Consider the following 16,001-nt stretch of genomic DNA (forward strand, 5'->3'; position numbering starts at 1 on the left):
CATATTACAAGTTATGGTAAAACATTTTCACACACAAATAATGCAAACAAACCAAAAAAATCTGCACAAGTACTATATTGACTATAAATATATCATGACCAATTGGGCACAAAATAACAAAATATGTCATTCTACAGCCCAATCAATGATCACAAAAATACAGTAACCATCAACTGCTAGCTGTTTCAATTTTTATTATTATTGTCACAAAGTGTCTGGGACTATATCAAAAATATTCTGATTCTGATACATTATATTTTAATTATATATTATATACTTGCCGGATTCATATATTATTATTTGAAATTGATCAAAATAAATATTATAATCTATGAGTCCATTAAATGTAGTATGCGTAAGATAAGCTATACATGACATTTGTCAAAACTGCATGCCACATGCAAACTTATTTCTTTAAATTCAATTCAAATTCAAATTCTGTAGATAGTGACTTGATGAAAGAAATTGGCTTTGTCATGTTGTTATTTAGTAGAAGAAGAATGTGACAAAAGAAAAGGGTTGATATCTAGAATTGGATATATATTGTGACCTGTCTGTACTATAGGATAATAAAATTCATGAAATCATTTTGGTCGTAATGGTATTATTATAGGATATTTAAGATTTTCTTTTCCTCTTTTATGTTTTCACTACTTGAACTTTTGAATTAGATTATATAGTGAGTTCGTGAAGAAAAGTTAACGTATAAAGAAATAAAATAAAGTAATTAGAGATAAGTGTGCGGGTTTAAATACGTAGCATCTCATTTGTTTAATTTTAAATGATGAATTTCAATTACTAAATAATTTTATAAGAAAAAGTATTTAATGACCATTTAATTCTAGTGGGGCTAACCAATAGTAATTTGGTTTTACTCTTTTGTAATCTATTAGTTGTAATTACATGAAACTCATTACCATAGTTGTAACTTTTTCCTTTATGAAGTAATGTTTGTTCATGAGGCGGGACATTCAAAAGATTTCTTAGAATATTGTTGTGACATAAGATAATTTATATCATTTATGGTGACAAATTTGAAAATTCATTTAGGTAATCTAACATGTTTTTATTTTCTTCGTCTAAGGGACAATCGGTTATGGAACAATTGATAATATTCTCTGTAATTCTTTTTGTAGAAGTTGAAATGGTGTGCCTGTATTTGACCGGTGTCGAAATAGTGTATTGTAACTTATGTCGAACAAAGTTTGTATTTGATGTATTTGACAAAAAGTCAAATACAGTTTGTCGAAGCATATAGTTGTCGAAGGAGTCGACTGAGTCGAAATGGTTACTTTAGCTTAGTTTAGTTGAGTTAGTTATTTTGTGATTACTTGGAGTGCAAGTAATCTCATCTATAAATAGAGAGAAGCTCTATTTCATTTGTAAGTAATCAATTGTAAGAAAACATTGTATAGATTTTGAAATCATAGTTGTGATTAGCACACATTATCAAACACTTAAAATGTAGTTTGCACAACAACACTCATTCTTCTTCTTCCTCCAGAATTTCTCTTTTTCTCTCACGTTTAATTACAATGTTTTCTTCTTTCATTCTCTGTGTAGTGTAGAATTCTCTTGCAACCAAGGAGTGGTTGTTTCACCTGAGTAAAAGGTGAATAACAAGAGGCGTATTCAATTAGAAAGATTGAACTTTATTCATCAAGATTGATTCGGTTAACTTCAAGATTGGAGTTTTCCCAATATATGGTATCTAGAGCACTAGTTGTGTGATCTTTAGGATGCATTGAATCACGATGAATAATTTGAACGGACATTTTTTGGGAAATCTTCCAATCTTAAATGGTAACAATTATGAAAATTGGTGCAAGCAGATGAAGATTATTTTATGTTATCAAGATCTTTGGGATCTTATGAAGAATGTAGTTACACCAATTGAAGAGAATACTACGGATGAACAAAAGGATGCACACAAAGATTTGAAGAAGAAGGATTATAAGACTCTCTTTATAATCCACTAATGTGTTAGTCCAGACAACTTTTAGAAAGTTGATGATGTAGATTCAGCAAAGGAAGCATGGGATATCCTGGAAAAATCATTTGGAGATGTTGACTAAGTGAAGAGATGAGGTTACAAACTCAAAAAAGAATGTATAAATTGCTTCAGATGGAAGACAATGAAATTGTGACTAATTTCTTCACCAAAGTAACGAACATGGTGAATCAAATTAAAATCTATGGAGAAGTGTTGACATCAAAATCTGTAGTATCAAAGATTTTAAGATCATTGACTTTAATTTTCAATCATGTGGTAGTAGTCATAGAAGAATCAAAGAATTTGTCAAGCATGACAAAAGAAGAGCTTCAAGAAACTCTTGAATCTCACAAACAAAAAATGGCTGAAAGAACTACAAGCAAGTCAAATACTGATGTGGCTTTGCAAGCTCAGTCGTCTAAGAAAGACAAAGGAAAATGGAATGGTAACAAGGGAAGAGGAATTTACAACAATTCGATTGGTAGAGGAAACCATCGAGAAGATAGTTTGTTGAATCAGAGACAATCTTCTAACCAAGAAAAGTACATAGATGGTCGTGCAGGTAGAGGAATAAGTGATGGAAGAAAACCTGATAAAAGTCATATTTATTGCTACAATTGTCAAAAGTATGGCCATTATGTAAGTCAATGTCAAGGAGGAAAGAAAGATCAAGAAAGTGATGCAAAGCTTGTAGAAGATGAAGTGGTGCTAATGGTCATAACAAAAGAAGAAGAAAGACTCAAAGATCAATGGTATCTCGACTCAGGTTGTTCGTCGCACATGACTGGAAGAAAATATTGGTCTATCAACATCAATCCCTCGTCGAAGAACAAGGTAAAATTTGCAAACGACAATACCTTATTTGCTGAAGGTATTGATGATGTTCTGATCAGGAGAAAGGATGGTAAACGATCAGTAATTTTCAATGTGTTGTACATACCTATAATGAAGAGTAAGATGCTAAGTATAAGTCAACTGATCAAAAGGAACTACAAAGTAATAATTGAAGATAGAATTATGAAAGTGATCGACTTAAGAAATAGGTTGATCTTGAAGACTCATATGTCTCATAATAGAACCTTCAGGATTGAACTTGATGTGTTGGAACACAAGTGTCTGGCGACTGCAGCTAGCAGAGATGAATGGTTATAGAATTATAAACTTGGTCACTTGATTCAATGACTTAGTAATTTGAAGAGGAAGGATATGGTTTCAGACCTACCAGAAATCCATATTCCATAAGAAGTATGTGAGTAATGTGTTCAAGTAAAGTAACATAAGAATAACTTTAGCAAGGATGCAAGAAGCAAGTTGAAATTGAAGCTCTAGATAATCTATTCAGACGTATGTGGTCTTCCCGAGGTAGACTCACTTGGAGGTAACAAGTAATTTATTACATTTATTGATGATTACAGTAGAAAGTTGTGGACCTACTTGATCAAGAAGAAAAGTGATGTGATCGATGTTTTCACCAACTTCAAAAAAATGGTTGAAAGACAAATTAGTCACAACATTAAGGTTCCGAGGAAAGATGGAGATGGAGAGCACGTGTCAAAAGATTTTGACGCACTATGTACAAAAGAAGGAATTGTGCATGAGGTAGTACTACCTAACACTCCTCGACAAAATGGTATTGCTAAAAGAAAGAACATGACCATTATGAATATGGCGAGAAGTATGTTAAAGGGGAAGAATCTCCCAAATGAGCTATGGGGTGAGGCTGTGTCGAATGCAACATACATATTCAATAGATGTCCGACAAAGAGGCTTGAAGGTATCACACCAGAGGAATGTTGGTATGGTGTCAAACCTAGTGTAAGCCACTTGAAGGTGTTTGGATCCATAACACATAGACATGTGTCAGATCAGCTAATAAGAAAGTTGGATGGTAAGTTGAGTCAAATGATCCTAGTGGGATTGAAGGAGAATAGCGATCCAAAACGCATCAAACATTAAAAAAATTATCCTTTAGTGATCCTTACGAATGAGCATGATCAGTGATAGAATCGTTACCTCTTGTGGCAATTGAAATCCTTGATGCAGATCAAATGAGTGATCACAGACGTTAAATGGTGACAACGCCTCTACTCAGTCCACACGAACGGATTCCTTCAGTCTTAGTGCTAGCTGCTACGAATGAAGACTTTGAGAGAGAGAGAGAGAGAGAAATGAAATTTTCATCTGCTCAAATGCTTCTGGCCAAGGGTTCTATTTATAGAACCACTTGTGTAGGCTGTAAGCTAAAAAGCCCATTGAAGTGTATGTGGCTCATATCTTATGATATACCAAAGTCACTTAAGCGCGTGGTACCTTACCATATTTCATATTCTACTTAAGTGCACCCTACCTTACGATGCCCTCAATTCACTTAAGTGCTTTGTACCTTACGGTGTTCCTTATTTACTCTATCTTTCATCAATCCATTCTTTTGTGTGTGACCCTATAGGTTTTCGCGACATTGGTAATTATATTAAATCAGGTATTTAACATAATAAACAGTGAGCGGTATCTAGCAAAACATCACTGATACCCAAGACACGAAAATGTCATGTGATCTGACAAATCCTTTTGTGATAATACTTATGTGTACAATTACCCTTTTCCCTTATGTCTATATTAAACACAAGGCATAGACTGTGTCATCCTTGTTCAATTCAATATTGGGCCCGTAGACATTTATCCTGTTACGCAGGATGGGCAAATTCCATCTAAGTCACTCATATCCCTCATCATGCTTCGTGGGGTAGCCATCAACTGTCTTTATGGTCATCCAGTTACGAATAATGTTTGATCAGCAATAAGGCACCCGACTCTACATCTAGGGTCCATAATGGTTTCAGGTCGAAGGGTGGTATACACCACTATCACCATGAGAATAACTTATGACATTTTGCATAACATTCTATATAGTATTCTCATAGCGGGTCAATCCAGTATAAATATTACTCCTAATATTCATACCTATGTTTAAGACTTGATAACTCCTTATCCATGATCCATGAGATGTGATCATCAGTCTATATACATAATAGTCTTAATGCTTTAATGTTATCCCACTTCATAATAAAGCTCGACTACGAATACTTTAAGAATAATGTCCTTATGTTTAATGTGATCTCATGATTAAGTCACACTTGATACATTGAACGAACTAGATATTCTATGGACTTTATTAAACAAACATAATAAATAAAAAGCATTTTATTATTAATAAATAATTCGATACAAGTACCAAAAGTATTGACTTCTAGGGCTTACACCACCAGGGATATCATTCTAATGATGGATACAAATTATTTGACCCAGTGAACAAGCAAGTCGTGATCAGCATGGATGTGATCATAGATGAGTTTAAGGAGTGAGATTGGACTATAACATCAAGAAGGATTCAGTGAGAATCTTGTGTGATGAAAAAGCTAGCGAAGTTGTTAGAGGAGTTCAACATGCAATTTGACATACTGTTTGACAAGAAGTTGTCGAAGGTCAAGCTAGCACAAGCAAACCTCATAGAACCATAACCATGCCTACAAGACTGCAAGGATGTGTAATCACATCAGATGATGTGGTCGATGATGAAGGTGAGTTAGTACACTATGCTTTTTATGTAGATACTGACCTAGTCAATGCAGTTGAAGCATTAAAAGACTCAAGGTGGATGAAAGATATGGTGGATAAGATAAAATCAATAGAAGACAATGATATCTGGTCACTAGTCGAATTTCCAAAAGAAAAGAAGATAATTTATGTGAAGTGGCTATTCAAAATCAAGTTGAATCCAAAACATGGAGTAGTTCGACACAAGGCAAGACTTGTAGCAAAAGGTTTTCTTCATAAAGAAGGAATCGACTATGATGAAGTCTTTATGCCAATAGCTAGAATAAAAATAATTAGGTTGATTGTTGGTCTAGCAAATATGCATAACTGGTCGATGTGTCAAATGGACGTGAAATATGTATTCCTAAATGACCCTCTAGATGAAGAGGTGTATGTGACACAACCAGTTGGGTTTGTGAAACAGGAGCAAGAAAGGAAAGTATAGAGACTGCATAAAGCCCTATATGGACTGAAATAAGCTCCAAGAGCTTGGAACAATAAAATAAATGGATTTCTAAGAGATAAAGAGTTTGAGAGGTGTTAGACAAAGCATTGTGTGTATGTCAAGAGAAGCATGAGTGATTTGTTTATATTGTGTCCTTAAGTTAACGGCCTGTTGATAACAGGAAGTTGCAAAGAGGAGATTTAAGACTTCAAAAATGACTTAAGTAAGGAGTTTGAAATGACAGACTTGGGAAATCTTTCATACCTACTTGGTATCGAATTATATAAGCATAATAGAAGCTTGATGATGTAACAAATAAGATATGCAGGCGAAATACTCAAGAGATTTGAGATGTAAGATTACAACCCAACTTTGACTCCAATTGAGCCCAAATTGTAACTGTTGAAAGACTCAGATGAAAATGACGTTGACCCAACATGGTACAAAATACTCATTGGTTCACTTCGATACATGTGTCACACAGGGCCAGATTTAGCTTATTGTGTATGCATGGTCAACAGATTCATGCAAAAGCCAAATGTATCTCATCTTTTAGACACCAAAAGGATACTAAGGCATCTCAAAGGAACATTCGGCTATGGTTTTTTTCCTGTAGTCGAAGGAGGAAAATAATGCAAGCTTGTGGGCTCTACTGACTATAGTTGGTGTGGTGATGGTGAAGATAGAAATTCGACAATAGAATATGTGTTCATGTTAGGTGGTGCGCGAGTCGCATGGAATTCAAGAAAGTGACCAGTGGTAGCTTTATCATCATGTGAGGCTGAATGTGTAACAGTTATGTACATGTCAAGAAACATGGATGATGAATCTAGTCGAAGAAATTACAGTGAATGATTATGGAGCAATGACCATGAAGGTCGACAACATGTACACTATCAACCTGGCAAAGGATTCTATAGCACATAGAAGAAGCAAACACATCGAAATGAGGTTCCATTACCTGAGATAGCATGTAGCAAATGGAAAGTTGATCCTGGAGCATTGCAGATCAGAGAATTAGGTTGCAAATATAATGACGAAGGTTGTGTATTTCGAATTATTCAAGAGATTAAGAACAATGATAAATGTAGATATCTTAGACACAATGAATTATGTGGTGTGTTAAAGATGTAATTCTTTGTGTTGAAGTTGAAATGGTGTGTATGTATTCGAAGGGTGTCAAAATAACGTGTTATAGCTTGTGTCGAACAAGGTATATATTTTTTGTATTTGACAGAAAATCAAATACAGTATGTCGAAGCATATAGTTGTCGAAGGAGTCGAAATAGTTAACTTAGCTTAGTTTTAGTTGAGTTAGTTATTTTGTGATTACTATGAGAGCAAGTAATCTCATATATAAATAGAGAGTAACTTTATTTCATTTGTAAGTAATGACGTGTAAGAAAGCATTGTGTAGATTATGAAATCATAGTTATGATTAACACACATTATCAAACACTTAGAGTGCAACTTGCAAAATAACATTCATGCTTCTTCTTCCTCCAGAACTTCTCTTTTTATCTCATCTTCAATTGCATTATTTTCTTCTTTTATTCTCAGTGTAATGTAGAATCATTTTGCAACCAAGAAGTGGTTGTTTCACCTGAGTAAAGGGTGAAGAACAAGAGGCGTATTCAATCAAATAGATTGAATCCTGTTCATCAAGATTGATTTGATTAACTTCAATATTGGAGTTTTCCCGATAATCCCATGACCATGACTCAACTCAAATGCCACAAAACCTAATCCAGTTCCATTCACAATTGAACAACCAATCATAATGAAAAAATCCTTTGCTCGGGATATTAACAACATATGTGATATCCCGCTCATCCAACTTTCTCAACCTATTGTAAAAAGAGATATGTTATAATAACAATTTTTGAGGAGAAATATTTGGCAGGTCTAGCATCATGTAAGCACAACCTTCGTGGAAGAATCATATGGCCTAAAAGTTTGGTGCCCTTGAAGGTGGATACCTTAAGGAAGAAGTTATATTCAATTTGGAACTCTTTGTGAAAATTGGAGCTCATTTCTCCCGGTAAGGGTTTCTATGAATTATCCTTTTCTAATATTGAAGATCTTCAAAGAGTGAGATCCACAAACTCTTGGAAGGAAGATCTTTGATTTTTTTTGTGGAGGTATCATATGAAAAAAATTCTAGATTTATGTGATCATTGTTAATTAATAGGTCACAATATGGAGAATTGCATGAAAATTAGAAAGAATGTGGACTTGGACAAAGGAAAATCTAGACCACAAAGTAGGAAAATCTATGTTAAGAAGAAAAGTGAAGAGGAAAACAAAAGTCCCTTGGAAAAGGAATCTGAATCTCATGGTTTGGAGGGAACATCAAGAAATTTTGCACCTAGTGTAGAGTTATTTAATGCTACAATAAAAGCCTCAATAGATGCAACCCCCCCCCCCCCCCCCCTCCCAACATCCATCATCCAATAGAATAAATAGGTACACTCAAGGCCCATAGTTGTTTTCTCTATTCCTCACAAAGATATTCACGATGGTTTGCTTGAAATCCAAGAAACACCTACACCACAAAACCTTGAGGGAAACCATTATAAGGAGAACTCCATATGGCTTAGAATTTGTGGTTTCCACCTAAATGGAAAATGAACGAGATGATGTTGTAGGAAATAGGCTCTCCCAAAAAGCTCAACAAGACATGGAGTTTCTCAAGTAGTCCTTGGCAAATATGGAAGAGGAACCAGACAATTTTGATGAACCCAATAAGAATTTTCAACTAGTTGTCTCAAAGCAGCCCAAGAAGAAAAACATTCCCCTTCAAAGCCTAATAAGGTTGGTTCTATCAATAGAGCAAGGGTAGTTTCTTTTAATACTGCCCAATCAAGTGTCTTTACTAGAATTTTAGAGGGTTTTCTAATCGACCCACAAAATTAGCTCTCAAAAAGTTTATTTTGAAGCATAAACCAGAGTTTTTCTTCATAGCTGAACCCTAGACGCCTTTGGATAAGTTACCTCCTAACTTATTTCCTAGATTAAACTTAAAGATTTTTGCTACCAATAGTAGACCGGGCATTCCTTCAAACATTTAGTGCTTATGTGCCCCTCACTTAGACCCTCAGATGGTTTTAAATGACGATCAACTTTTATATTTTCTCATTAAAGATGGAAATTACTGCTTTGGCATGGCTGTTGTATATGCTTCAATAAACTATCTTAAAAAGGGAGAGCTCTAGACCAATTTGGCTCCTTAAAGAACTTGAGTACTAAAAGTTCGTGTTACCTAGGATATTTCAATATTATGTTGGGGGCTCATGAACATAGAGGCTCTTCAAATCCATTTAGAACTCGAATTGAGGACTTCCAAGATTGGACAGATTCCAATAACCTAGTTCATTTTCTTACAAGAGGTTTATAGTTTACTTGGAACAATGGTAAGAGAGGAGTTAAACACATTGAAAGAATATTGGATAAAGTAATTTATTATTAGAGCTAGATTAATTTCTACAGTAACTCTTCTTGCTACACTCTCATTAGGTACAAATCAAACTATCACCCTATCCTTTTGGTTTTGAACTACCAAACTCTTAAGGTGACCTCCAATTTCAAATTTCAAAAAATGTGGTATGAGCTTCTAGAATGCATTAATATTGGTAAAGCTTGTTGGAACACTAAGTTTTTTGAGTGCTCTATGTTCGTCCTTTCTCAAAAGCTCAAGCTCCTAAAAAGTAAATAAAAAGTTTGGAATAAAGACACTTTTAGTAATGTTCTTGAACTATTAAGGAAAGCTATAACAAAGCTTGATGATATTCAGTCTTAAATCCAAAGGGAGGGTCATTCTGACGGTCTTTTAGACAAACAACAAATAGCTCGGTTTGACACGCAAACTTCTTTGAAAATGGAGGACATCTTTTGGCAGGAGAAATCAAAAGTGAAGTGGCACATTGTCGCATCTCGAAAAATATGATCCTTCGCAAAGCCGCAGAAAAAATGATTCAATCAGAATCGCCACTAAACTTTATTTAATCCTAAAATAAGGAAATGGAAATTATCGATTAAACCGTTAAAAGAAAAAGAAGATGGCCATTGCAACCGAATTCGGGTTCGGAAGTCGATTACGCAATGGGAATGCATTAGCACCACTCACGTTCGTTGTAATCAAATGGAACCTTTTAGTTAAACTTGCGATTGAATGTTAGCTTATGTTAATTATTTTCTTCGAGTAATGATAACTGTAAAAGGAAAAGAAAGGGGTCGCAAAAATGTTTTTAAATTAGGGTGTTTGACGAGATTGCGAGTCTCGCTTCTACGTATCCTCGGGTACAATGAGGAACTTAAAGCTTCGTAGTTTGGGGGAATGCAGTTTGTTTATTAGTGTTTTTTAATGTTAACAAATGTTTATATCGCATTCTAACGGTTAAACATTAGCTTGCATGCTCACGGGGGAGACTTAACGGTTAGTTTGTATACGCATTATAAGAGATTAGACATTGTTCTTTTGAAAAAGAGTTTGATTGATTAATGTTTGTTATGGTAACACATGTTTAGATCGCATTCTAACGGTTAAAAGTTGGCATGCATGCTTGCGGGATAGACTTAAGCGTTAGTTTGTATACGCATTAGAAGGGATTAGAAAAATGTTCTTTTGAAAAAGAGTTTGATTGATTAAAGCTTGTTATGGTGAACACATGTTTGGATCGCATTCTAATGATTAAATGTTGGCTTGCATGCTCGCGGGAGAGATTTAAGCGTTAGTTTGTGTACACATTAGAAGGGATTAGACAAATGTTCTTTTGAAAAAGAGTTTTCGATTTCACGAGGGCTAGAAAATAAGTTTGGTGTGTTGTGTGTTTTTTAAGTGAATGATGAATATTCGTGAGAATGAGACGTGAGCCTTGGGACCAAGTATTTGGGGTATTACCGGAATGCTAGACCCTAACAATACATTTTTCATTCAATATACTTATGAAATTTGTTTGATGTACAATGAACTTTCAATAAGAATGAGATGAGTGCCTCAGAGTTAACTTGTTCAAAGGTTCCACCGGAATGGTAGACTCCAACAGTCCCTCTATTTGTCCAAGTTTTTATGTTAAGTATTTTAGAAACGAAAGAATGAATAAACGGCTAACCCAAAACGTGTGCCTCGAGAGTGATTATTCGAGGATTCAAGGAATGCGAGACTCCAAGGATCCATTTCTTTTGTATTTGTTTAAGAAAAGAGATTTTAACATTATGTTTAATTGGGAAAAATATTTAAATCGAATTGAGAATGACTTAATCGGATTAAGGTAGAAATACTTGATATTGGACCAAGGTTTAGTTCATTTTAGAATAATTCACAATTATTTATTCATTTATTTATTCAATATTACTATATATTTATTTATTTAATTTTGTAACAAATAAATAAATAATTAAATAATAGAATATATAATAGTAAAAACATTTTAAATTTATGGTTAATGAAACATTTATTCGTTTAATAGTAGTATACATTCACTTAATTAATTTGGAGTAAATTAAATAAATAAACAACTAAAACTAACCAAACAAACAATAAAAAAATGGAAAAAAGATTTCTTAGAATTATATTTTTAATTGTCATTTAATCATTTTAAATTAACTTTTTATAATTCAAATAATAATAAATAAATAAATATCACCACAAACAAAATATAATGCATATTAGACAAAAAAAACTAAAAAAGAGGGCCCAAGAGTCCAAAATAATAAAGGCAACACAACAAAATGAGGGTTGAGGATAGTTCAGGCCCATGATGACAGACTCACTATTGTCGGTCAAGGGTTAACTAAAGGGAGAGAGAGTCAACATGGTGACTTCATCCCAGGCACTTTGGTTAAGTAAACAAGAGATCTCATGGGAGCAAGGGTGCGCGTGTATGACAGTTATGGTGGGGGATCCACAAGGGATCCCCAAATGACCTAAAGTCAATAACACGTGGCAGAGGCTGGGATGGCCATTTGGCCAGAAGAAGCCACACATGGCATGTATTCCGTGAATGGATACGATCATAAACACGATCAGGAGAGAGAGAGAGAGAGAGAGAGAGAGAGAGAGAGAGAGAGAGAGAGAGAATGAAACTTCCTCTCTCTCTCTCTCTCTCTCTCTCTCTCTCTATCTATCTATCTATCTATCTATCTATCTATCTGTTTCCATTTCTCTTAGCTCTCTCCTCTCACTTGTCCTCTGGTCATATTCTCCGTTCGTCCTTGTCAAAGAGAGGTGGCGGCCGGTGGCAGTGTCACCGTCCTCTCTGGCGATCAACCACCCCCAATAAAAAACCTAAAACACAATCCCCTTTTATTTTATTCCCTCTTTCCAAATTTTCCCCTCCATTTTTACAGACATGACAATGATAATTAGAAAAAAAAATATTTTTAATGAGTTGACAATGATGACTAGAATAGTTTATTATTTAATATTTTTTAATTAATAAATTAATAATTTTAATTAATTTTTGTAAAAATTAATTTGAAAATTATTAATACAAATTTTAAAAGAATAATTTTGGGCTTTAAGCCCAAATCTTTGTAAGAACTTTTCAGCCCACAAATGTACATCATAATGTGTTTGTTTCACTTATATAAACATTGATATTCTTTTATAGAGAAAACGATGTGGGACTTCAACCATGTTTCTCTAAATATTTTCTACATCATTGACTTGGATTGATCTATGCTCTAACATGTAGGAATCATCATTCATATCGTAAAACAACATGATTGATTACAAAATGTGTGTTTGGATACTTAAAGCTAAAATTTTAATTTTTACCCTTATTTTGTCATTTTAATGAACTTAAAATTTCTATCTGATTGGACAACATATGAAGTTATTGCTTCCTTAAAATCATCTTTGGTACTAAAATACATTTCTACCTCCAATTTGTAATTTGATGTGTCCTTTTGCAACTTGAACATTTGGTACTTCTTTTGTGTAGCTCCACTACTATCATTACTCTCACGTCCATTTTCAAGCTCTTCACTCTCATTATCACTCCCTTTAAATTCTTCCTTGTCTTCTTCCCACTTTTTTAAATTTTTTTTCATCTTCATTATATTCATAAGCAATTAGATTATCAATTTCATCTTCCTCAAAATCATCATACTCATTAGAGTCATCTTCAAAAGCTACTTCTAAAGCACTATCATAATTGAAGCTGACATCTTCATTGTCATCAGAACTTACATCATCATGCACCTTGCCACCTGTTGGTGCAAAGGTAGAATATATGATGAATGGAAATATTCTTATTCAGAGAATGATGGCTACAAAAAGGATTAAAAGTTACAATGATTGACACCCTATTTATAAGCCTCTAACAAACTTAAATATGAATCAAATCTAATATTTAAATCTAATATCTAACAAACTTAAATATGAATTAAATCTAATAATTAAATCTAATACCATCCCTTAATTCATATTCCATCAAAACTTGTAACACCAATTCCATCCCTTAATCTGAGAAATTGATCAGTCTTGATAGCTTTCGTCAGAACATCTGCCAACTGCTTCTGAGTGCTGCAGTGTACAACTTCTAACACTCCCCTCTGAACTTGATGTCTCAGAAAATGATACTTGGTCTCAATGTGCTTGCTTCTCCCATGCAACACTGGGTTTCTGGCAAGATTGTTTGCAGACTTGTTGTCAATCATCAGCTTCAGAGGTTTGTTTACTTTAATCTTCAGATCCTGCAATAGATTCAGAATCCACACAGCTTGGCATGCAGTAACAGCAATCTTACAATTCTTCAGATCAAATCTCTTCAGAAGTTCTAATTCATACTTGAGCTGATGCAAAATAATACCTTTCTCAGAGTATCTGAACTCCATCCCTAGAAAGTATGTCATTTTGCCTAGATCAGTCATTTCGAATTCATTCATCAGAACTTTCTTGAACTTGGCTATCTCCTGTTCAGAACTTCCAGTCAGCAGTATATCATCAACATATAAACATACCAGAGTCATATTTCCTTCAGAAGTATTCTGAACTTAGACACCGTACTCCATCTCACATTTCTGAAAGCCTTGCCTCTTGAAAAATGAATCAATCTTCAGATTCCAAGCTCTGGGCGCTTGTTTCAATCCATATAGAGCTTTGTATAATCTGTACACCATCCCTTCCTGATTCTTTTTCACAAATCCAGGAGGTTGTGACACGTAAACTTCTTCTTCTAATGGACCGTTCAGAAATGCAGATTTTACATCTAAATGCATCAGAGGCCAATTCCTGTTAGCAGCTATTGCAATCACCATTCTGATTGTTTCATGTCTTGCTACAGGTGCAAACACTTCAGAGTAATCCAGCCCAAGTTTCTGTAGAAATCCTCTGGCTACCAACCTTGCTTTATGTTTGCCAATTGAACCATCTGACTTTAACTTCTGCTTGAAAACCCATCTGACGCTGATGGCTTTCTTGTCTTTTGGAAGTTCTGTCAGCTTCCAAGTCTTGTTTCTCTCTATAGCATCAAGTTCTTCTTTCATGGCCTTCAGCCAGAGCTTCTGCTTAAGAGCCTCTTCTGTACTTATGGGTTCAGAGTCTACTAACATGGCACACTGAATAACTTCTCCTTCAGAGTCTACTTCAGTGTCTTGCAGCATGTCAAATTCTGCATATCTTCTGGGAATGTTTCTGATTCTTTGTGGTCTCTGAACTTGTTCAGAGTCTTGAGCTTCAGAGTTTCTAGCTTCAGATGGTTGACTTCCTCCAGAGCTTTGACCATCTTCAGGGGCTGACATATTTCCAGAGTCTGAATTGCCACCAGAATCTGGATTACCATCAGAGTCTGGGTCATCAGAGTCTGAATCATCAGAGTCACCTTCATCTTCAGAGTCTTCTCCAGGGTCAGAGTCACTATCAGAATCAGAATCAATGTCAGAGTCTACTCCAACTTCAGAAATTCTTAACTCTGATCTTTCTTCAGAAGTTCTAACATCAGAATCAGATTGAGACTTATCCCAATTCCAAACTTCTGATTCCTTCACAATCACATCTCTGCTGAATTCAATTTTATTGGTTTCTGGACAATAGAGCTTGTATGCACCTGTACTGTGGTACCCTATCAGAATCATCACTTTGCTTCTATCATCCAGCTTCTGTCTTCTGGCTTCTGGAACATGTTTATAGCAAACAGAACCAAACACCTTCAGATGACTAACACTTTGCTTATCTCCAGTCCACTTCTGTATTGGAACTATTTCCTTCAACTTCTTCGTAGGACATCGGTTAAGTATATACGTTGCAGTGGCAACAGCTTCTCCCCAGAGCTTCTGAGGAAGCTTCTTCTCCTTTAGCATGCTTCTCACCATATCAAGCAAAGTGCGGTTTCTTCTTTCAGCAAGACCATTGTGTTGAGGGGTATAAGGAGCAGTAACCTCATGCTCAATTCCATTCTCCTCACAGAACTTCTGGAACTCTTTGGAGTTATACTCACCTCCACCGTCAGTTCTAAGAATCTTCAACTTCTGACCACTCTGATTCTCAGCCTTCATTCTGAACTTCTTGAATTCATCAAACACCTCGTGTTTAAACTTAATAAGGGATACCCATGTCATTCTTGTGAATTCATCAACAAATAACACAAAGTATTTATTCCCTCCAATCGATGCTACTGGAAATGGACCACACACATCAGAATGTACAACTCCCAAGGCATGTTTTGCTCTTGGAGCAGTTTCTGACGCAAATGGCAATCGTGGTTGTTTTCCTTCCATGCAAACTTTGCATGACTTTTCAGGCTTCTTAATTGCAGGAATTCCATGTACCAACTTCTTTGAATTCAGATGTTTTAAGCTTCTGAAATTCAAATGACCAAATCTTCTGTGCCACAGCTCACTCTCCTTCTCAGCACTTGTTGCACTAAGACATTCTGAGTCTGCAGTTCTGACATTCACCTTGAATGTTCTATTCCTTCCCTGTTCTGACTCCATAATCAACTTCTGATTGCAGTCATACAGCTTCAG

At 35.1% G+C, this 16,001-nt stretch overlaps 1 protein-coding gene across 1 annotated transcript; it reads left to right on the top strand.

Annotated features, from left to right (window-relative positions):
* The first annotated feature begins 2,173 nt into the window (after nt 1-2,173).
* LOC127092382 (uncharacterized) lies at nt 2,174-3,145 on the top strand. Its single transcript, XM_051031247.1, has one exon. The coding sequence runs from the start codon at nt 2,174-2,176 to the stop codon at nt 3,143-3,145; it is 972 nt and encodes a 323-aa protein (XP_050887204.1).
* Nucleotides 3,146-16,001: the final 12,856 nt, after the last annotated feature.

The sequence above is a fragment of the Lathyrus oleraceus genome, chromosome 1, assembly GCF_024323335.1.
Source record: "Lathyrus oleraceus cultivar Zhongwan6 chromosome 1, CAAS_Psat_ZW6_1.0, whole genome shotgun sequence".
Classification (NCBI taxonomy): domain Eukaryota; kingdom Viridiplantae; phylum Streptophyta; class Magnoliopsida; order Fabales; family Fabaceae; genus Lathyrus; species Lathyrus oleraceus.

Bases quoted from the DNA above. Each gene is read 5' to 3' on its own strand.
- LOC127092382 (XM_051031247.1), top strand. From the start codon at position 2,174: ATGGTGAATCAAATTAAAATCTATGGAGAAGTGTTGACATCAAAATCT.